The sequence below is a fragment of the Theropithecus gelada genome, chromosome 5, assembly GCF_003255815.1.
Source record: "Theropithecus gelada isolate Dixy chromosome 5, Tgel_1.0, whole genome shotgun sequence".
In the NCBI taxonomy this organism is placed as follows: Eukaryota; Metazoa; Chordata; class Mammalia; order Primates; family Cercopithecidae; genus Theropithecus; species Theropithecus gelada.
Window position 1 is genome coordinate 37,876,086 of NC_037672.1, and position 24,272 is coordinate 37,900,357.

General features: G+C 41.7%; 1 protein-coding gene across 7 annotated transcripts in view; it reads left to right on the forward strand.

Moving 5' to 3' along the window:
• FAM114A1 (family with sequence similarity 114 member A1) overlaps nucleotides 1–12,708 on the forward strand; it is a 79,147-nt gene extending 66,439 nt beyond the window's left edge. For all 7 annotated transcript variants that reach the window (XM_025385862.1, XM_025385861.1, XM_025385856.1 and 4 more), the window contains 3 exons: nucleotides 2,619–2,691; nucleotides 7,929–7,982; nucleotides 10,417–12,708. In XM_025385862.1, the coding sequence (XP_025241647.1) occupies nucleotides 2,619–2,691; nucleotides 7,929–7,982; nucleotides 10,417–10,518 (229 nt within the window). In that variant the 3' untranslated portion in view covers nucleotides 10,519–12,708. The remainder of the gene's footprint in view (nucleotides 1–2,618; nucleotides 2,692–7,928; nucleotides 7,983–10,416) is intronic.
• The last annotated feature ends 11,564 nt before the right edge of the window (nucleotides 12,709–24,272 follow it).

Genomic DNA, 24,272 nt, shown 5'->3' on the forward strand with positions numbered 1-24,272 from the left:
TGGGAATTATTTATGAAGAGATTTAAGGGAAAACACACTAAATCATTCAGAGGCATGAAAGTGCTTATTTAATAGATCAGAGTCTTAGAAGTAAAACCTTTTGAGGGTAATTACATTTCCAACATATATATGAATAGAGAAAGGACACTTCAATGTAACTTCTAGCTAGAGTCACAAAATAGGCAAATATACTCCACTGATCCTGGGGACTTATACCAGCTCTCCATGTTCCGAACTCTGGTGATGATGGTCGCTAATATTAACCAGTTCACTTTTGGGTGGTATGTGTGCACATATGTGTTGTCCTGTATCGTGTTCTTCAATAAATAATAGCTATTGTCATTAGTTTATTAAGTAAAATACAAATATATATATATACGTAACACATGTGAATATGCAATCTAGTGAATATACATGAAAATAGTTGATATGGAGTATTCATGAAAATAGTTGGTATGGAGCTGAAAAATAAGCCTTTACCTTTTATGCACATGACTGTATACTGTGATATGGAAAATTAACGTAGGCCTAAGTACCCTCATGTTATTAGACAGACACAGGAGCCAAAATAGAGCCCCTGAAAATATTCAGGGATGGACACACACAGGTCTCAGCACACTCAGTTTGCTAGCTAACTAGTCTTTGCTTATTACCGCTTTGGTATTGTAGGTTGGGGAGTAAGTTTATAGTGGAAAGATCTTCCAAAAAGTCAGCATTAGTGTCTTTGTACTGGCGGCATTTTTCCTCACTTGTAAAGATCTGTCATCTAGTCTAGATTTCCATATCCAAGAATATAAAAATCGAAGTTATTATGAGAACCACATAATCCGCACCTTAATATTCCTAGAAAGAATATGCACTTGCCTAAACATTTAGAAGGAAGAGGAAAGAACAAAGTCAGAGAAGTTGAAAATGCTGAGGACAATCTGTAGGTACTGGTTTATCTTTGCAGTACTAATTGGAAAGAAGAGGGCCAAAGTTCAAAAGCCCCTAGGTTTGGAAAATGACCTTACTCTTCACTCCTTTCTGATTCCCAACCCTGATTGTCCTGACCTTACCAAGCTGCACCCAGTCTCTGACTTGTCTGTACAATAAGTGCCTCCCCACCCACCTGCCCAAGAACATAGACTGAATGGCTCTGGGATATCTCCTGGCTTTACTCTTGACCCTTTCTGCAGACAAGTTTTTGATAGATGGGTGGGTAGGTGGATGGATGGATGGATGGATGGATGGGTGGGTGGATATAGCTCATAAAAATCTGTATATATTAGATAAGGCCTCTTTTATCAAAGCAAAACTTACCTCTACTGACTTTACTAGATCTTTTAACATGTAAGATTCTTAACTTGGAGTTATTTTTCTTCCCATAGCATTTTAATCACTATTCAAGAGAGCGGTATGCACTAACTGATAGAAAACTATCAGACATTACCTACATTATTATGTAATTAGATTGTTGTCCATTTTTGTCGTCATCCATAGTGTTAGGATAAATGTTGTTTTCATTAAATATTTGTGTGTATCTTGCATTATTTTCTTGGGATAAAGTTCTAGAAGTGGAATGCCTAGCATAAACTCAGAATTTTGGTATCAGTATTAAAAACATATTCTACAGGATCTTTATTCTGAATCATATAATCAAAACATAATCAAAGTATCCAGAGTCACCTGAATTTGAATCCCTCCTCTCCTGCATGTCCTAAGCAGGTTACCTAACTTACTTTCTTTCCTTCCTTCCTTCCTTCCTTCCCTCCTTCCTTCCTTCCCTCCCTCCCTCCCTTCTTTCTCTCTCTCTCTCTCTCTCTCTCTCTCTCTTTCTTTCTTTCTTTCTTTCACAGAGTTTTGCTCTTGTTGCCCAGTCTGGAGTGCAATGGCGCGATCTTGGCTCACTGCAACCTCTACCTCCTGGCTTCAAGTGATTCTCCTGCCTCAGCCTCCCGAGTAGCTGAGATTACAGGCACCTGCCACCACGCCCAGCTAACTTTTTTGTATTTTTAGTACAGACAGGGTTTCACCATGTTGGTCAGACTGGTCTTGAACTCCTGACCTCTGGTGATCCACCCACCTCAGCCTCCCAAAGTGCTGAGATTACAGGCATGAGCCACTGTGTCTAACCACCTATTTCTTAAATGTCTGATTTTCCATCTATATAAAATGGAAATAATAATATAAGCCATAAGGTCACTCTGAGGATTAAATACGATCAGGCACACAAAAGTGTTTAACATAGTGCCTCAGTGAATGTTCCTGATTATTTTGAAATGACCAAAAAGCTGGAAACCAGCCATCTGGCAAGCGTGTATACCTCTACACATGTGGAGCTCAAGCCTGGTATTTTTCCTGCACATGGTTTTCATTCTAAAAGAGGTCAAGTGAGTTGGATGATTATTCTTTAATTAAGCATGGAAAGAAAACCGGGATTAGATTAAACTGTGATTGCGAATCATGGAAGATGATTAAGGAAAACCGTCTGACTGCACATTTCTGTAGAACATCTTGAAGCGTGTGTGGCATTCTTTTAAATGTCATAATGAATTAGTATCAGAAATGGTCATGACAGTTAAATTATTTTACCTTATTGAAAACATCCAAGCCTCATTTTTTTTTTCTTCTTTCAGATTAACTACTGCAATGTGCAATGAAGTGGCCTCCTTATCAAAGAAGTTTACCACTTCTTTAACCACTGTTGGGGTAAGATTACAGTCTTGATTTTTTTTTCACCTTTTTTAAGGGAAGTATGTCTGTGAGGGGCTGTGAGGAAATGTGGAGTTGCAGCGCCTTCTTTAGTAGCTCCATAAAACCGAAGCTGTGCCATGATGTAAGCTAAAGTCAGGCCAAGAGCAGCTTCTCTAAGGACAGGCAGCTTAGGACTGTCCTGACTGGGTTCCAGTCTTGAATCTGCCATTTCAGACATACAAGATGTTGGGTGAGTGAGTTTTCAAACCTCTATGAACCTCATTTTCTTTGTTTGTTTGTTTGTTTTGGTGTGTGTGTGTGTATGTGTGTGTGTGTTTGGAGACGGAGTTTCGCTCTGTTGCCCAGGCTGGCATGCAGTGGTATGATCTCCCCTCGCTGCAAGCTCCGCCTCCCGTGCTCACGCCATTCTCCTGCCTCAGCCTCCCAAGTAGCTGGGACTATAGGCGCCCAGCTAATTCTTTTGTATTTTTAGTAGAGACGGAGTTTCACCGTGTTAGCCAGGATGGTCTCGATCTCCTGACCTCGTGATCCACCTGCCTCGGCCCCGCAAAGTGCTGGGATTATAGGCGTGAGCCACCACGCCCAGCCTGTTTTTTTTTTTTTTTTTTTTTTAAGTGTCAGATGAAAGGTTCCTTTTATTACTTAATATCTGTGATATATGTAATTCAGAATCTCTGTTAAAATGATTAATTTTGAATATTCTCATTCACTGTTGGCCTCAGAGCCTACTTTATAAACCATGCAAGATAAGAGTTTTCTTTTTTTCTGTTTCTTTTTTGTTGAGACTGAGTCTCGTCCTGTTGCCCAGGCTGGAGTGCAGTGGCACAATCTTGGCTTGCTGCAGCCTCCACCTCCTGGGCTGAAGCGATTCTCCTGCCTCAGCCTCCCGAGTAGCTGGGATTACAGGCACACGCCACCACACCCAGCTAATTTTTGTATTTTTAGTAGAGATGGGGTTTCACCATGTTGGCCAGGCTGGTCTTAAACTCCTGACCTAGTGATTCACCTGCCTCGGCCTCCCAAAGTGCGGGATTACAGGCATGAGCCACCACACCCAGCCGAGATAAGAGTTTTCTTTGCTTCATTGTAGCACTTGACTTTGACCAAAAGAAAAAAAATGTTACTGATTGGCTCAAGTGTTTCTATTCTCAAGGTAACAAGTCTGAAAGGCTCAGCATTCACTTGGGGGTGTGGCCTCTGGTTGTTTTCTTTGGCAATCAGTCATGTTATATAGCTTCACCTTAGTGAGCCCAGAGAAAAGTGGAAAATATTCCCTTTCACCTTCCTATTTTTTCCCTTTAAAACCGTGGATGCAAAGTCTAATGATGTTCTCCATGAGAAACAGCAGTTTTACTTCCTATTCTAATTAGGTTGTTTTTTTGTTGTTGTTTCAAGTATATTAGTTTCCAAGGGCTGCTATGACAAAGTACCATAAACTGGGTTATTTTCTCATAGTTCTGAAGGCTAGACATCTGAAAGCAAGGTGGTTTCGGGGTCTTGATCTCTCTGAAGCCTCTAGGATTCTTCCTTGCTTATTCGAGCTTCTGGTAGCCCCAGGTGTTCCTTGACTTGTGGTTGCAAAACTCCAGTCTCTCTCTGTGTGTCTTGACATGGCTGCTTTCTCCCTGTGTCTCCACATCACCTTCCCTCCATGCGTGTCTGTGTCCAGATTTAACTCTGCTTATAAGGACACCAGGCCTATTGGGTTAGAGCATAACCAGTATGACCTCATCCTAACTCATCACACCAGCAATAACCCTATCTCCAAACAAGGTCACAGTCTGAGGTGCTGAGGGTTAGGACTTCAATATGTCTTTTTGCAGGGGATACAATTCAAACCATACCAGGAAGCAACAGAAACATGTTCCAAAAAATTTAGACAGAAAGGAGGCTTTATGAAAGGCAGTGGGGGAAATGAACCACTGTGGGGATCCACCCCCGGGGCTCATGCACACTCTTTTTTTGTTTTTTGAAACTGTGTCTCGCTCTGTCATCCAGGCTGGAGTGCAGTGGCGCAATCTCAGCTCACTGCCGCCTCTGCCTCCCAAGTACAAGCGATTCTCATGCCTCAGCCTCCTGAGTAGCTGGGATTACAGGCGTGGGCCACCACTCTCAGTTAATTTTTGTATTTTTAGTAGAGATGGGGTTTCACCATGTTGGCCAGGCTGGTCTCAAACTCCTGACCTCAAGTGCTCCACCTGCCTCGGCCTCCCAAAGTGCTGGGATTACAGGTGTGAGCCACTGTGCCCGGCCTACACATACTCTTTCTAAAGTGCTGCTATGAATGTGACTCAGTGACAGCAGCAGTTCCTAACCCTGTGTCGTTCCATTCAAAATCCTGGTTCCTGGGTAAAAAGGTTTGAATAGCTCATCAGCATGGGTCACAGGTCCACCTTGGCTTCACTCAGCAGCAACTGGGGTCAGTGTCTCATTGTGCAGACCTACCTGGCTTCTGGGGCACGCCCCCTCCTCCTCCTCAGGCCAAGAGCATTTCTCAAAAGAAATGAGAGATGACCATGGACCTGGCTGTCACCCAAAAAGACACTTGTCCGCCATACTTCTGTCAATGACTCTGTGAAGAAGGGGTGAGCTACGCACTGCCTATTCATTCTGCTGTCAAGAAATCTGACCTGCTTCTCCTGTTTTGTAAAACAGCACCTTTTATGTTGGTCTGATTTCAGGCCTTCAGCCTTGTATACAAGCAGAATGACAAGGGAGGTGGAAGCTCATTGATATGATAGGCTGGATAAAATGCATTTGCACCCTCGGTGTGGTCCAAGTTACCTGATGTCCATGGACTTTGATATAAACACTAGGCTTGCAAAGTGGTGTGAGGTCTTAAACCTCCACAAACATGGACTTTGATATAAACACTAGGTTTGCAGAGAGGTGTGGGTCTTAATCAAGATGGAATAGCTTGGTGACTCCAGTTCCTAAGGCTCTATTGTACCTCTTGTCCCCCTTTTCACAGTTTACTAGGTGAGGAAACTGAGGCGCGGAGGGGTGAATTGATTCTCCCAAGCATCTCAGTAGATCTCCTAATTCCCAGTTGGTTATCCACCAGATACATCAAACAGAGATCAACTCTTTGGTTCTCCGTGTTTGTTTAGGCTTGAGAGTGTGAATGTCTGTATGCATGTTTGTATTATTCTATTTTGTATAATATGTGTTAAACATTAATTTATCTACACAAGTGGGTAGTATTCATGATATTGCTTTTCATTCCTTTTCACATATTGTATCCCAGCACAATGCTTCTCAAACCTTAAGGTGCACGTGAGTCACCTGGAGATGTTGTTAAAATGAAGATTGTTATTCAGTAGGTCTGGGATGAGGCTGAGATTCTGTATTTCTAGTAAGCAGTCAGGTGATGACAATGTTCCTGATCCATGGTCCATATTTTATGTAGCAAGGCTGTAGCAGATGGCTGTGCACTTGAACTTACATATATTTATATATACACACACATGTACAAGTGTTTGCATGAACAAAATTGGGACTACACAGTTTATCATTATGGGGAAGAAAAACCTGAATCTAAAATAGAATTTAGAAAGGCCATCTCACCACAACAGTACCTCTGATCTTGTGCTGTGATGAATCATTTACATCAAGTCAGTGTTTCTGTTCTCTAAAGCAGTCATTATTCATAACTTGAAGTTAATGAGTGTATATTGCTCTCTAGACTCTATTTAAATTGCTTGCACACCTCATTGATTCTGAAAACCATTGTCATCTTATTGCCCTCATTTGATTATATTTTAGAGGTTTATTGATAATCAAATAAACATGAAAGCAAATACCATAATGGATTTTCTGGTTACTTACTAAAATGACTAGGTTTTTAAACCTAGTCATTTTAAAGAGGTTTCTCCCAAGACTCCATTATGATTTCCCCAGGAAGACATTACTTCACCATCAGTAGAGTAACGTCAATGAAAGTGGGCTGCTCTGGGAAGATATATTTAATTTATGTATTTTTGTTTACTCTGAACTCTTCCAGGTACTGTAAGAGAAGCTAACTTATAAGATTGCCCTCTCTCTCTCTCCAATCCCTTTAATGGTTTATGGTCTAAGAATAGATTGAACTCTTAGATAGAGAAGACTATTGATTGATAGACCAATAGCATAAGCAAAGATAATGATATCAACTCTGCCTTTCACTTTCATTTTTTCTTTTTAGACGGAGTCTCGCTCTGTCACCCAGGCTGGAGTGCAGTGGCGCGATCTCGGCTCACTGGAACCTCCACCTCCCGGGTTCAAGCAATTCTCCTGCCTCAGCCTCCCGAGTAGCTGGGACTACAGGCACCCACCACCACGCTCAGCTAATTTTTTTGTTATTTTTAGTAGAGACAGGGTTTCACCATGTTGGCCAGGCTGGTCTCAAACTCCTGACCTCAGGTGATCCACCCACCTCGGCCTCTCAAAGTGCTGGGATTGCAGGCTTGAGCCACTGCACATGGCCTGTCTTTCACTTTTTGAGCTCCTGCTTTATACCAGGCACTGCACTCTGTGCTTTACATATATTTGCGTTTTTCAAACGTAGATCTGCAGACCTGTTTTCAAGTTGCATTTAAGAATGTCTTAATTTTGCTGCTCTTCTGGGAGATGCCCTATAACCAAGTTTCTATGTTTGCATTTAAAAGAAGAAAGAAAGAAAAAGAAGAGTAGACCAGGGCTTAGACTAGGTTAGGTGAGTGGGGGACTTAGCTGCAAAATGGAAGGGAGCCCAAAAAAGAAACAGAAAAAACCCTCAGGAATCTAGATAGATATTTTAATGAAATATATTTTAAAATAACAATGCCAAAATATTATGATCATCAAAATATCAAAATTTTAAGTAAAGACAGCATCCAACCCTCTGCCTACACAACTCAGCCTCCCTCGCTTCACTCTTATCCCAGACCTGCTATAGAATTTACATCGTGAAAAAGGTCTCGGTTTCCATTTCTAGCTATGTGACCTTAAACCAGTTACTCAGCCTTTCTGATCCCTATTTTCTCCTCTTTAAATTGGGGTTATCATGATACCTGCCTACTTCCTAGGATTTCTATTGCAACTAAATAAGACTAAAAGGGTGCAGCACCAGGTATGAAGCCTGGTCTGTAGGAAACATTCTGCTTCCTCTCCTCTTCCTCTGTAGGAGATCCCTCAACAAAGCCAGTGTATTACATTTTACGTGCCTGTAGTACGAGCACTAATCTGTCAATTTCATACTTCTGATTCCACAGAGCAACAAGAAGGCCGAGGTCCTCAACCCCATGCTCAGTAGCGTATTGTTAGAGGTAAGTGGTCTCTGGAGAGAAAGTGCTTCTGAATCAAAGTAAATGTTAGAACTGCTTCTTCTTTTTTTTTTTCTTTTGTCTTTCTCCCCCACAGCAAATGTTATTGCAATTCTCAATCTCATCATCAAGTCTTTTTTGAGTATATTTGTGTAGCTCAACCAGCTGTAAACCCTCTGATGAAGCAACAATACCTAATTTTCAAGAATTCCTGATTATAAAAAGAAACGCTAAGCTTGCACGTTATTTCCGTCACTGTTTGCTCGAGCAGAAGCAGATTTCTGCTGCCAAATTTGACACTAGATTTAACACTGTGATTATTGCTGCAATGAGGGGTTATTGCTCATCGGTGATTTTCATAAAAATGGGCACTTCCTTAGATTTAGAATAACCTTTGGTTTAGCTGGGTCTAATCTCCAAGCTGGCAACAATGACCAGGAGAATGTTTAGCCTATGCCCTGTCAATGATAAGGGCACCATCCTCTGTGCCTTCTCACTCTGTGGGCTGCCCACTCACTAGGACTTTGCAGCATCAGCTGTATTGATATAAAGCTGCCCCAACCAACACTGCTGTGTCTTTGCCAGAAACAGTCGCCTAAGAGAGAAGAAAAGAGGTCCAGGAAGAATTCTCATTCTTGAATCATAGGCACTGTGTTCTACTTGTAGAGGAAAGGTAGAAGATTGGTAGAGGAAAATCTTCTGTTAGGGGCTAAACTATAAGTCACAGCCCAGGGCACCTAGCTGAAGACACAAGGTGTTAACAAGCTAAGTTTGAACATGGGCGATGCATATATCATCGGATTTTGCTTTCTGAGGTGGCTGTCCATTGCAGAATTTGGAAATTACAAAAATTCAGGAGGGCTACTGTATTAGTCCATTTTCACACTGCTGATAAAGACATACCCGAGACTGGGCAATTTATAAAAGAAAGAAATTTAATGAACTCACAATTCCACGTGGCTAGGGAGGCCTCATAGTCGTGGCGGTAGGTGAAAGGCACGTCTCACATGGCTGCAGGCAAAAGAAGAGAGCTTGTGCAGAGAAACTCCCGTTTATAAAACCATCAGATCTCATGAGACTTACTATCACAAGAATAGCATGGGAAAGACCTGCCTCCATGATTCAATTACCTCCCACCAGGTCCCTCCCACAACATGTGGAAATTGTGGGAAATTCAAGATGAGATTTGGGTGGTGACACAGCCAAACCATATCAGCTACCTATATATTTATAGCATTGTTTGGGGGACTTGCACCTTACTGTTAAGGAAAACGACAAAGGTACAGAAATAACTAAGTGATGGCACTGAATATTATTGTTTAGGATGCAGCTGCACAGTAGGATGGCATCAGCCAGAAGGAATAGGAGCTGTAGGGGCAGGTCTTGGAGGGACAGACACAGCTAAGAGAAAACCCTGGCAGTCAGAGGCAGAGTGTGGTACAAGAAAAATCTCTCCCTTGGCCACCCAGAAGGCATAAAATTAACTTACCATGTCAGGTATGAGGAATATGAGGTCAAATGTATTTTCTGTTTCCCCAATAGATGTTTTTACATGTTTTAGTTACCCTAGCCTTTAAAAGGCCTCTCCATCCAATACTGTGTGTTAGTGCACCACAAAACAGGAATAATAATGTCAGCTATGCCAACCAAGCAAGAAGTACCATGCATAGGAGAATAACAGTGTTCAAATTTGCTGTGAATAACTGCCCAATAATATCTCCAGTTAGCTTTATGTTGACGATTCTTATTTATCGATCTGTAGGGTAGGACAAACTGACCTCCTTCATACTGTGTTTTTGTGTTATTTCAGGGCAGTAGGGTTGATCTGGGAAAGGGGTAGATAAGACAGGAAATACCCTGGGCCAAAAATGTACACACACTGATGGATCTTAAAAGTCCACAGAAGTGGCTCACGCCTGTAATCCAGGACTTCGGGAGGCCGAGGCAGGTGGATGACGAATTCAGGAGATCAAGACCATCCTGGCCAACATGGTGAAACCCCGTCTCTACTAAAATACAAACAAATTAGCTGGGCGTGGTGGCACGCGCCTGTAGTCCTAGCTACTCGGGAGGCTGAAGCAGGGGAATCACTTGAACCTGGGAGGCGGAAGTTGCAGTGAACCAAGATCGTGCCTCTACACTCCAGCCTGGTGACAGAGCAAGACTCCATCTCAAAAAAAAAAAAAAAAAAAAATCCATGAAAATGATTTGCCTTATCTCGAGTGAATTATTCTCTCTGTTAGTATAGATAATTGAGAGCTGGACATGCCCCATCCAAAAGCATGTGTTTACACTTGCTTTAAGCACCAACATTGCAAGATAAATACAATCCAGTATTGGGGAGTGGGTTGAAGAGTGGCGACATTATCCAATTGGAAGAATTGTCAAGGTTGAACTATGAAAATAACCCTTCAATCTCATTTTTCTCCTCTCGCAGGGCTGCAACAGCACGACGTACATACAGGATGCCTTCCAGCTGCTGCTGCCTGTTCTGCAGGTCTCACATATCCAGACCAGTTGTTTGAAAGCACAGCCATGACCTGGCCAGACTCCATCTAGTTAAAGGAGACAGCTGGCCGCCTTGCCTCAATATGTACCATTTAAGGGGATGTTCTCTGTGCACCTGGCCACAGACACCCATTTGAGGACACTACAAGCAATTTTGCACAGACAATATTGAGAATGCAAATTTAGAGAGAGTTATCATTTCTCTCAATGTGTATAATTATTTTTACAAACAATTGTGTTTTCTTTAAGTTAATTTAAACTTACACGGCTTATATTGAAAATTTCCTTTCATCTGAAATTTATTTACAAATATTCATGTTCATTTTCTTGGTTAAGCATGCTGTATTTAGAAATTCATGGGCAGACCTTAGACTTTTTTTTTTAATCCTTTAAATTTCAACCTTTAAATGTTCCGTTCTTATAGTATTACTTTAAATCAATTCTAAAACTGAACTTTGTTTTGTTACATAAATGTCGCAGGCAAAAATAACACTACTTATAGATTTTTACCTATTATGGTAAAAAAAGGAACATATGGTCATTCTTTTTTTTTTTTTTTTTTGAGATGGAGTCTCGCTCTATCACCAGGCTGGAGTGCGTTGGCACAATCTCGGCTCACTGCAGCCTCCTCCTCCTGGGTTCAAGTGATTCTCCTGCCTCAGCCTCCTGAGTAGCTGGGACTACAGGCATGCGCCACCAGGCCCAGCCAATTTTTTTTTGTTGTTGTTGTATTTTTAGTAGAGACGGGGTTTCACTATGTTGGCCAGGATGGTCTCGATTTCCTGACCTCATGGTCCCCCGCCTCGGCCTCCCAAAGTGCTGGGATTACAGGCATGAGCCACTGCGCCCAGCCAGTCATTCATTCTTGCAACAAGCGTTTATTGAGCACCTACTGTGTGCTCACAGTAAAGAAACCTGATCTTATCCCAGTAGAGGTAGATATTCTGAAAGAGAATAATTCTTAAACTGCTTAAAGAAGTCCCTACCCCCAGGCCACAGACCAGTACCAGTCCATGGTCTGTTAGGAACCAGGCCGCACAGCAGGGGGTGAGCGGTGGGTGAGTGAGCACAGCTTCATCTGTATTTACAGCTGCTCCCCATAGCTTGCATTACCACCTGAGCTCCGCCTCCTGTCAGATCAGCAGCAGCGACATTAGAGTCTCATAGGAGTGTGAACCCTGTTGTGAACTGCACATGCTCGGTTGTGTGCTCCTTGTGAGAATCTAATGCCTGATGAATCTGAACCTAATACCTGATGATCTGAGGTTGAACAGTTTCATGCCGAAACCATCCCCCACCCCCATCCTGCTACCCCCAGTCCGTGAAAAAATTGTCTTCCATGAAACTGGTCCCTGGTACCAAAAAGGTTGGGGACCACTGGCTTAAAATACCAATAAACTTTTAAACCCTAAAAACTTTGAAGAACAAGGTAAATTCGTGGGGATTTTTTAATGTCCTACCCTTTAATTTGTTGTATTTTCCTATACTCTTTACACTATTTTATCCCGAACTATATATATGAGGTGAAAATATATATGAAAAGGGATACTGAAGAGTATTTAGTTCAAAATGAATTTCTTATGATCACAAGCACATGATGGCATAATTACAAAGCTTGGAAATATTCAGATAGAAAATCAAAGGTGTTTCAATACAGTAGAATCCCAGGACTGCATTTTAAAATCGCTTCACAGATCACACTCGCTGGTGGCAAACATCGTCATCGTTGCCGCAGGACAGAAAATACTGATGTGTGTTTTCACTAACCGGTATATTGATCCATGAGAGGCTGCACAGAAGACCATGCAGCCAGGAGGTGCATTGTCAGTGGCTGCTTCTCCTGAGCGCCACACCTTCGTTGCAGCTGCGTGTTCTATAGAACACACGTGCTTCACAGCCCCATGGGCATCCCTACAGGCACTGTCACGTGAAGCCTTGCCTAGTAGCTCCCTCCAGGGCAAATGAAGCTCATAGTTTTGCAAGGGGGAAACCTCTTGTTCACATTTGCTTTGATTCCCCTGATGGAGTAGACTGCCTTTGTTCCATACAGGCAAAGTAGGGATATTTTAATATCATCCTACTTCTTATTAGCATTTCATTTGTCTATGTACTGTATTTCATTTGTATGTCTCCTGAAACATCCAAATGGAAAACATAAGAACACTTTATGTACAATCTGGAAAAAACTACCTGAGAAATCAATTAAAGATTTTTCCCCTTTTCTGATTGCCAGAAATGCTTTTGTTACTAAGTCTAGAGAATGATTAACTGATGAAAATGTTGCATTTACCTCTTCATCAATTTTAGACTTTTTATGTGTAGAGCAGAGGAAATGATTTAGCTTTACAATTTCGTCACATCGGTTTTTTGTTGGCATTTTGTTTTTTGCATCAGATGGGTTTAGACATTAACTGGAAATGTAAAAGAGAAACAAGTGGTGGGGCACAATGGCTCACACCTGTAATCCCAGCACTTTGGGAGGCTGAGGTGTGCGGATTACCTGAGGTCAGGAGTTCGAGACCAGCCTGGCCGACATGGTAAAACCCTGTCTCTGCTAAAAATACAAAAAAAAAAAAAAGCCGGATGTGGTGGTTCGCGCCTGTAATCCCATTTACTCAGGAGGCCGAGGCACGAGAATCGTTTGAGCCCGGGTGGCAGAGGTTGCAGTGAGCCATGATGCACCACTGCACTCCAGTCTGGGCGGCAGAGGGAGACGCTGTCTCAACTAAAAAAATAAAAAGGGAGAAAAAAAGGAAAACAAGTATTTTTCAAGGAGCTAGAATCCCAGACTTAGACTTTAAGCCTAACAGCACCTGTGTAGTGTGTCCATAGCAAAAACTTTAATGATAAAATGAAATATAAATGTTTAAAAGAATAAGAGGTAATTATTGAAAAGAAGTAGTTGGTGTCATTGGCATTGCACTTACCTTCTAATGCTGGAGTGTCTAAGGTTGCCAGGTGAACACAGGCTGAGAGAGGATTCCCTGGACCTAGTTCCATAGTCTGCGAATTACATTATATAAGAGAGAATAATCACTTAAAATAGATCCACCCTCTAGGATTTCTTTCAATACTGTTTTTCACCATCACTTTTAAATAATTGCTTCTTTGCTTTGCTTTAAAACCTGGCAAAGCGCAGGATCCAGATCTGTGCAAATGTCAGTCAGTTACTAAATGAATGATTTAAAAGGCTTACCTTGGAAGTTTTTTGTTCCTTCAATAATCCTTTACATAAATTGGGTTCATTTCATTCTATGCAATTACCCTGAACAAGCATGCCAGCTTTTTCTTAACATCAAGTGCAAAATAAGTTCTAGTCTAAATAATGAATGTAGGCCTGTGCCTATGTCTTATTAAATAAGAAGCATCAAAAGCGGGTCTCAAATTCAAAGTAAAATGAGTTCGAGAAAAACTGCTTTCAGGTATTGATACAGACAGATCGAAGGGCAAAATGGAGTCCCAAATCTTAAAGCATAGGCCTTAGCTTAAATATTGTACCCCACCGAGAAGAGAAGGCTCTGTTTTCTCCGTGTGTCACCCTGGGCTGCACATCAAACTCATAGCTAAATGAGCAGTGCGATGAGCTGAGGACCTGGCAGGGGTGAGTGAGGATGTGCTACAGCCTCAGCAGTACCAGCTAAGGAACTATGGAGCTCAGCTGAGGGCTCAGAGGGGATGAAGGAAGTTCCAGCCTTGGGCAGGCTGAAGGAAAGTGCTGAATACAAGGAAGAGGCCTGAATAGGGAAATAAGAGCGTTCCTCAGTGGTTTGTAGAGATCAGCTTCCCCAAGGTGCTCAGATACCTGGAAAGTCACCTTCTGCACAAGCAGGCCATGCTGTTTTCATGTTAGAAATAAAGGCAGACAGATTCCAATCACAGCCATCCCGGAGGTCCAGGATATAACATCTCAGGGAAGCAATTCAGCAAAAATTTGAAATGAACATTAATTTCTCATCTTTCCTAAAAACGTGTGTGTGTGTTCGCGCGCGCACGCGTGTGTGTGTGTTGAACAGATGGGGTTGATCATAATACATGACTTCAAATGATATTTAATGTTTTATAAACGCAATTATTTTTCAGGGTCGAGCTAGTTTTTCTATAATGTAAAAATTGCCCTCTGATCTTCCTCCTAAGTAAGCGTGCCCTACATTTTGATATGCAGATCCAGGCTTCAACTTGGTGTCTTAAATTACTGTGTTTGTAAAGGCTCATCAGAAGAGATCATACTGAAAATCCATTTTAGAGCTTCAATTTCGCTCTGGTTTTGTAGTCGATTAGAATTCATAAAAACATAGGAGTGTATTCAGACCAGCCATTCTTCCCATTAAAAAAAAAAAAAAGATACAGTTAACCATGTGTTTTATCTAGATTATCTCATCACTTATGCAAGTTTATGTTCATTTGCTGTATGTCCGTCCATACTGGATGCTGCACTAGAATGTCTACTGCTATCCAATTCTGAGGAAAGACACCATTCTCTCTCTCTCTTTCTCTTTCTTTCTTTCTTTCTCTTTCTCTCGCTCTCTCTTTCTTTCTCTTCTTTCTTTCTTCTTTCTTTTCTTTTTTCTTTTTTCTTTTTTTTTTGAGACACACTGTCACTCTGTCCCTTAGGCTGGAGTGCAGTAGTGCAATCTCAGCTCGCTGCAACCTCCGCCTCCCGGGTTCAAGCCATTCTGCCTCAGCCTCCCGAGTAGCTGGGATTACAGGTGCCCACCACCACACCCAGCTAATTTTTGTATTTGTTTAGTAGAGACAGGGTTTCACCATGTTGGCCAGGCTGGTCTCGAACTCCTGAGCTCATGTGATCCACCCGCTTCAGCCTCCCAAAGTCCTGGGATTACAGGCATGAGCCACTGCACCCGGCCTTTTTTTTTCTTAGACCCTGAAAATAATCTGAATTATTCTACCCTTTGAGCATTTTACCTTTAGCAATGATTAAATCATTACACCCCAAACAGTAGGAAATGTATTAATGGTATTTCTGCTATTTCTAGTGTCTGGGGTCATCATAGACCAGGAATAGAAGCTGATTATGAATTTTGTGTTGGGATTTAAACTACATTTACCTTTGGATCAGAGTGAATTTTTCTCCGCCTGAGCTGTCAGCCAAAAAGCAATTGGATTATATCAGCCTGTGGTCACTGCTGACTCACTTGACAGGATTGTCTCTTGTATTAGTCTCAAAGGAATTCTATATTGCAAAAGAAGAATATGTTTATTTCTTAAATGCCTTCACTGAGTGCAGAAGTTTAGGGTGATCCAGAGATGTTCTATCTCCCTGCCCTGGGTTTCACCACGAGGTTTGGAAGCTGCCACTTGGAAGGAAAAGCAAGCGTGGAAGCCAAGGCCAGATGGATGAAACCTGGGCAAAAAACAAGGCTAAGCTTCTGCCTCTGAGTCTCTGCCATCTTTATCCTTTTTCTCTCTTAGGACTTTTTTTTTTTGACAGTCACCAAGTACCTGTCTTCCAGGATCAGCTTTTAACATCCTGCCCCTCTTTTCCATATCTCTTATTTCCCTTCTCTTCCTCTACATTTTTTTTGTCTTATTTCACCATTAACCAGAAAACAATTGGTACAAAAGATTCAGTCATAATCACTAACATGCATTTACTGTGTGCTGGGCATTGTGCTGAGGATTTTATTTGCATTATCCCACTTCATGTCCATAATCACCCTATTAGGTAGATATTATTATCATCTCCCTGCACAAATGAGAACATTGAGACCCAGAGACATTATCTACCTCATCCAGAATTACACAACTAGCAAAAAAAAAAAGAGCCAGGATTCAAACCCAGCTCCGTTCAGCCTGACTAGCTAGTGTTTTTAAACTATTAGAGCCTCCCAACAAAACAGAAATGTAACATGGTTATTTTTAGAGACACCTGAATGCTTAGATTAGCTCTAAAAGGTAGATTTGAGTTGTGAGGTAGATTTGTAGCTGAAAGGTTTGGTTGTCGGCTTTGGTTGTTTCCATGCAACTGAGAACAAACTGAGACTAAAGAGACACAGAATGAAGCCACGCGAGGTTATTTGGCCCCTGGGTGGTTCTCACCACAGGCCTCTTCATCATTTCACAGACACTTACATCAAGCAGTTTCCCGGTCATCATCAACACAGCATCCTGTCTCACAGGTGACTTTGATATCACAAAAACATCTCCATTTCCTTCTCGCTTCCCCTTCTCCGGTGCCAAGGAAGCCCATTTGTACATTACCACCTTCCTGAAAATCCTTAACCCTCTACTACCTTCCCGAAGCGTGGAGTTTTTTACTTATCTAGACAGCCTTTAAGCTGAATCTTCAGTACCAAGCCCTGTGAGATACTGATGGATGTTTAAAGAACTACTGAATAATACCTTTCTACCCCTAAACTTGTTTCCTGCTAAGCCCAGGAACGCATGATCGCGGTGGCGGTGATAGTGATGTGATGATGGTGGCATACTTACTGATTATTTGCTGTGTTTCAGACACGAAGTATAGCGCCTCTACCTCTACAATCTCATTTACTCCTCCATGTCAACCTTAGGAGATAGCTACTATTATTATCATTTCCATTTTACAGGCAGAAAATGAAGCTCAGAGAGATTGAGTGATCTGCCTATGATTATCCGACTAAGAATTAGAAAAGCCGGGATTTATATCCAAGCAGTATATAGAATTCTAGACATAGCCATGGAGAAGCAGACACCTGGTCATAAAGAAGAAAATTTACTCATTTTTTCCTGGGGCTGAGTTCCCCTCTTTCAGCTAATATCTGGGCTCCCCCTCCCCACTCTCTATCCTGTGGCTTCAGGCGGAGACAGATTACTCCACCCATCTCTCTGTCAGAGAGCCAGCCACGTTTCTCCTGCCAGCACCCCTGATCCCAGGAGAAAATGAGTGCCCTGTATGCCCTGGTCTCCCTCAGGTTATAAACCTTGTATGTTGAGGGATTCATTTCTCATTGAAAAAGATGATCGCCTTTTGACATTTCTGCAGGAGAGTTCTAGTCAACTCTCCTTGGGAAAAAAAATTCCACTGGTGGGAAGCGATAAAGGACAAGAACCCAAATGATGAACTGCAGGACAGAAAGACTCCGGTCTTTTCTCTGTCAGAAAAAATCATTTGTACCCACAGGGTATCTTAGTTAGGAAGGCTTTTCCTCCAGACATCCCATCGGCTTCCTCCCTCGCTTCTTGAAGGTGTTTATTCAAAAACCACCTTTTGAATAAAGCACCTGTCCCGCCTTCGTGTTTTTTCTCTTTGGGACATACCACTGTCTAACATCCTTTATATCCCACTGATTTGTCTGTTACGTGCCTTGCACAAGGATGTAGCTTCCAGGAGAGGAGGGATTTTTCTGTGTTTTGTTCTTTACCATATTCCCAGCACCCACAGCCATGCTTGGCAAATAGTCGGTGCTTGATAATTATGTGTTGAATTAACCAAATAGGTCAAAGTCTTCTGTGTGTAATTTGTAAATGCTGAATGAGAGAATGGAAGTAACTGTAGTATAGGGTAATTCATGGGAAAATATCTGGTTGAGTTACATTAGGAAATGTTAACTATGAAGTAATGGTGCTCATTTTAATGGTGTTTGGTGGTATAGCATAAATGGGTATGATTGGGAAGCTTAGAAATTAGTAAGATTTTTCCCAATAAAATTAATACAACGTACTCTTTTTTACTTTGAAGAATTTGCTGTTTGAGGGGTCTTTCAAGATTCTTCAGGGTTAGGTAGACTGCAGTGAAAATTCAGAAGCCCTAAAGAAGTTAACGGTGGTGCACCAATACTCTGGAATATTATGCAACAGTAAAAACAAATAAAAAGAATGGAATAGATCCCTGTAGTGACAGCTCCAAGATGTGTAACTGAGTGAAAAAAAAAGAAGCTGTAGTATATTTGTCTACAATAACATATTTGTATATACACAAATACTACATACACACACACACACACACACGCACCCCGCTAGAAGATCTGGAAGGATACATATGAAACTGTTAACATGGCTTATAACCAGAAGTGAAAGGGGGTTCCATATGTGGGGGAAAACATCAGAATTTCACAATAATCAAAAGGGACTGCAATGTTATTTGCAATACTTATGTTTGTATAATGAAACGTATTAATGGATGACTTACATAACTAAATTTTTAGAAATCAAAACAGGAAGCAAAAGAAATTGCTTCTGATCAGGGAGGTAAAAGGATAGGGCCCTGCCAGAGGCAGAAAGTGTAATGTAAAAATACACAGATTGTTTTTCACTAGAAGAGCCAGAAGTGTCCATGAGAGTGTCTAAATGATTTGAATTTGTCATCAACGTGCCTGTAAGTTTCTAACATAAAGTTGATGACTCTACAAATCTCTCCTTGCTTTCCTCAGAAAAGCCCAAACCATGTATTTCAAATGCATAATTTGTAAAGATTGTGATGATGTGCACAGAAAAATTTGTCATTTCCATCTCATTGAAAAAGGCTTCTCACTTCCTTAGCCAGATCATCTCTCTAATCCTCAGACTAAACCTAAACAGCTCTGGGAGACATAATGACTACAGAAGCAATTTCAGAAACTTCTGGAGGGAAGCATCACACAAATGAATGATTCTGTGGTTCGAATTATTAGCTTGATGCCCAGATGCATATCATATTTGCAAGAGGCAGTTTACAATCTGCTCATCTTGACAAATGCAGCACAAGGGGATCTAAATCCCTGCATTTGCAATTTCTGTCTCTCCCTCTCCAAATTTATAGTGAAATTGTAGACACCAGTAATGTGTCAGGGTTGAGTGAACTGAGGTCTCTGCTGTGCTCTCACAGCTCCATTTCACTCAAAGGAGAGTAATAAATGGAAAGCAACAAAAAAGTCTCAGCAGATAATGAATCTGCGTCCTAATGACCTTCCCAAACTACAAAATGGATTTGTGATTTACTTGCTATTGCCCAAACCATTTGGTGCCTGTAGTGAGGTGTTAAAGTATTTTGGACATTTTAGACCACAAATGTGCATTTTAAGCAGTTCCTCAATGATTCAAGAAGGCTCCAAAATACCTTTTCCTGTCAAGGTAAAATTTTCCATCAATGACAGTGGAAGACATGTTTCCATTTCCCTGTTTACTGCCTTGATAATGATGTGATTGATTACTAAGGAGTCTTGGTCTGTTCTGCAGACCCTGGGACTACAGTGTGGCCATTTATATAAGATATGGATGTTACAAGCCAATGTGTGGTATAACACATCTGTCTTTATTTTAAAACCACTTGGTCTCTGGCAAGGATTGTAGAGTGGAGGCTCACATTTATTCAAGGGAAGTCATGTGCAAAATAACATGTTTGTTTGCTGAACAGGTCTGTCACTTGCTGGTCATCTCCATCTGGGTTTGCTGCAAAGGAAGCAGTTGATCAGTCGCTACTAGGGCATCAATACCAAATAGGAATAATACATATGAAATGGTCTGAAATTAGTAGGCTTTAGAAATGAAAAGCAGCTAGGCACAGTGGCTCATGCCTATAACCCCAACACTGTGGGAGGCTGAGGTGAGAGGATTGCTTGAGCCCAGCAGTTCGAGGCTACAGTAAGCTACAATTGTACCACTGAACTCCAGCCTGGAACACAGAGGGAAATCCTGTTTCTAAAATTAAAAAAAAAAAAAGGCTCATTGATTTTTAAAGATCTCTACGTATTACATCCAAATGTTGCCTTTTTTTTCATGCCAGAGCTAAAATGGAAATAAGTCATGAGATAAAGTAAAAGAGAACATCTATTGATTTTCATGAACTCATACTTTTTATTCATTTAATCACCTCTATCCTTATGTTCATCCAGTCAGTCCACAAACATTTATTACAACTGTTGTACACTTGCCCAAGTAAAATAAAGTTCAGTTTGAAAGTCACTTTGCACTTCTTTCATCCAAAATTATATATTAGCTTGAGCAAAGCAATCCACTGGCTATATCTAGGGCTTCTGCAACCACCCACTGTGTGCTGATGACATTCAAATTTCTACATGGAGCCCAGATATCACTCTTGAATTCCAGCTTTATCGTCAACTTCCTACCAGACCCTGGTTCATCAGTGTTTAAGTGTCCCGCTAAACTTAATCGAAACACATCCAAATGGAATTCACCCTCTTTCCCTCTCCTCTTATTCTCTATCTGAGCTGGATGTATAGTGTGGCCTCTGCCAGAAGCTCAGCTATAGCCGTAGATTGTTGCTTTTCCTCACCCTCAACACACAGTCAGTTTCGAAGTACTCTTAACTACTCCTTTGTGTATCTTCCTGCATCCCATTGCCTCGGTCTTGCTTCACTTTCTTCTCATCCTTCCCGCAAACTAGCACGATAGATACCAGCGTGGTCTCAGTACAGGTCTCAGTTCCCTTCCGAACCATCCATGACAGCAGTGTCAGCATAGTCTCTCAGCAACTGCAGATCTGGTTATTCCTCTGTTTCAGACCTTCACTGGCTCACCCCAGCATTCAGGAAGATGCCCAAACCAGGCCCTTTACGGCCCGGCCCCTGGTTATCTTTTCAGGCACCTCCTACAAGACTCCAGTGTAAAATCCTCAGAAATCCTTGTGAGTTATCCCTTGCACCATGAGCCCTCTCACCTCGATAGAGTGGCAATTTAACTCATGCAGCTACAACTATGCATTGATTAGAGACCCTGAGGGACTCAGATGAATTGAAAGATTCAATAGTATTGATGTCATAGACCAATGCATTCATAAAATCAGCATAGCATCATTAGCACAAATGAAACTGGCTTTAATGGAATTTATCCTGGACTGGATTGTTTTTTAATTTGGCTGGGGTACCACTCCTAAAGAGTAAATGAAATTCCACATGTCAGCCAGGCGTGGTGGCTCACACCTATAATCCCAGCATTTTGGGAGGCCGAGGCGGGCGGATCACGAGGTCAGGAGTTCAAGAGCAGCCTGGCCACATGATGAAACCCCATCTCTACCAAAAATGTAAAAAATTAGCCTGGTGTGGTGGCACGCACCTGTAATCCCAGCTACTCGGAGGCTGAGGTAGGAGAATTGCTCAAACTTGGTTGGTGGAGGTTGCAGTGAGCCGCACCACTGCACTCCAGCCTGGGCAACAGAGCAAGACTCCGTCTCAAAAAAAAAAAAAAAAAAGAAATTCCACGTGTCCTCCTCTGTCTCAGTATTCTTACAGTGGTGATTCAAGAACTGCTTTTTAGGGAAAACTGGAAAGAAAACACAATGGATTTTTCTAGAAAATGTGTTTGCTTAGCCATTAATAAACTTGTTTTTCCTTAACCATCAGGACTTAGTTTGTTATTATGCATTGGAACTCTCCAAGAGAGGGCTTTAAGGAGCAGCTTTTCTCCAGGTTGAACAGGGTAGCCTGGTTTCAGAGCACTGATTAATAGCTCCCCATAGTGATTTTCTTTGAATGCAATCTGGCTTCCCTGTATTCCAAAGTAATAAATCATTCTTTCAGCTGTGCAGTAGCAGTTGAGGACTACCTGCTTAATCTTTAATTGGTTAAGTAGTTACAAGCTCAAATTATATGGTACAAAAATATTGCAATAGATCACAGTATTGTCAATTTTCTCCTACAGAACTCTGACATTCTCAAACGTAATAAAGCTCACCTCTCTCACGTTAATGACTGAAATGTCCTTGGAATAGAGAATGGCATAGTTATTATTTGCAAAGAAAGTATACTTCTGTCTCCTGAATGTCAGGAACACACACGTCATGTGCACGTGAGTGTGTGTGTGTGTTGGAGGACATGTAGACCTTGAATTGGGGATTCATTTTCTGTACATCACTGATGAAGTAGCTTTATATGTGTTCCCTTCACCCCAGTCAACTTATCTTTTAACTAATCCTGTAAGGATCATTTAACTTATCCTTACCAGATGTGTCTCCTCCTCCAGGAAGTCTTCCCTCACTTCCGTCTTCTACCTAGATTCAGGTGTCCCTTGTCTGGGCTGCCACAGTGCTCCATTCATTGAGTCAACACTTATTGAGTAATTTTCATGTCAGGTACACGGCTTGGTACTAGTAATTTAGAGATGGATAAAACTAGTCCCTCAAGGAGTTAAGACCCAGCCTACCCCTGTCCAAACTACTTTGTAATTGTTTAGGTTATCTGTCTCTGGTATCGGACTGTGCCTGGTATATGCTCGATGTCGTATTAACAAATGGATGGATAAATAAAAGACCTTTGTTTCAGCAATATGTTAATATCAAAAGGGAGACCATCCAGGGCTTTAATATGTAATAAATTTCCATTAAATTTCACTGGAAAAACTGTTAATAAACGAGGTCTGGGTGCTAAGATGATGGAGGAGTCTCCACGCTGCTCAACTATTGTGTTGGGGTTAAACAGGCAAGAAACTAGCTTGTTTGGGGTACAGGTGGGCCAACCTGGGTCCCCAGGGAAGACAGGCCTACATATTCAGGGCTCATACAACTGGGTCCCAAGAGAAATCACATAATCTACTGTTAATTATACTAGAGATGCCATTAAATCACATTCCTTTCCTTATTTAAGAAGAAAGCTAGCTCTCTAGCTCACCGCAGACGACCCCTTCCCCCTTTCCCTTCTCTCCCTTACATACCCACCTTATCTAAGAAAACGTTCAAATGTTTAGCCAATCAAGTCTAGCTTAGATTGTGCAATCTGACCCCAGCCAATAAAAAAAGAGCACAAGGGCAAAATTTACGTCAAGAACAAAAACTTTCACTCTCCTTTGTTCTGTGTGCTCTCGTAGTGACCAGCCAAACAAGAAGCACCCCTCTGCACAGAAGGAACTTTGCTTTGTTAAGAAATCTTTTGTCTAAGTACTCATTTTCCTTACGACTCCAAGCTTTATTTCCAACATCTACTCTTCTCTTCTTCTCTCACCTCCTGATATGGTTTGTACCTGTGTCCCTACCCAAATCTCGTGTTGAATTGTAATCCCCAATGTTGGAGGTGAGGCCTGGTGGGAGGTGATCGGAGCATGCGGCAGAGTTCTCATGAATGGTTTAGCACCCTCCCCTTGGTGTTGTTCTCATGATAGTGAGTGAGTTCTCCCGAGATCTGGTTGTTTAAAAGTGTGTGGCATCTCCCCCCATCTCTTTCTCCTGCTTTTGCAGTGTAAGACACGCGCTTCCCCTTCACCTTCTGTCACTATTGTATGTTTCCTGAGGCCTCCTCAGAAGCAGAAGCCATTGTACTTCCCAAACAGCCTGCAGAACCATGAGCTAATTAAATCGCTTTTCTTTATAAATTACCCAGTCTCAGATACATCTTTATAGTAATACGATAATAGACTAACACACCTTCCTACTGCGCCTCCACCCCCATCCATCCCATCCCATCCCAACCAGCAAAGTCTCTAGAATACACCCTGTGTGATTTCTGTCTCCGATGAAATTGCCAGCACTAAAACGTGTCATTGAAAAAGTCATTACATTTATCTAATTCTTCTATAAAGAAGCAACAATTAGTAAATCCTGGAGAACTTTCCTTCTAGTATGAGTCTAAATGTCAGAATAAACTTAGTAGAAATAAAGTAGACAATTTTTGTTGGGTTTTGTTTTATTTTGTTTTGTTCTGTTTTGAGATGGAGTCTTGCTCTGTCATCCAGGCTGGATTACGGTGGCACAATCTCAGCTCACTGCAACCTCTGTTTCCTGGGTTCAAACAATTCTCCTGCCTAAGCCTCCTGAGTAGTTAGGATTACAGGCACCTGCCACCACACCCGGCTGATTTTTGTATTTTTAGTAGAGACAGGTTTTCGCCATGTTGGCCAGGCGGGTCTCGAACTCCTGACCTC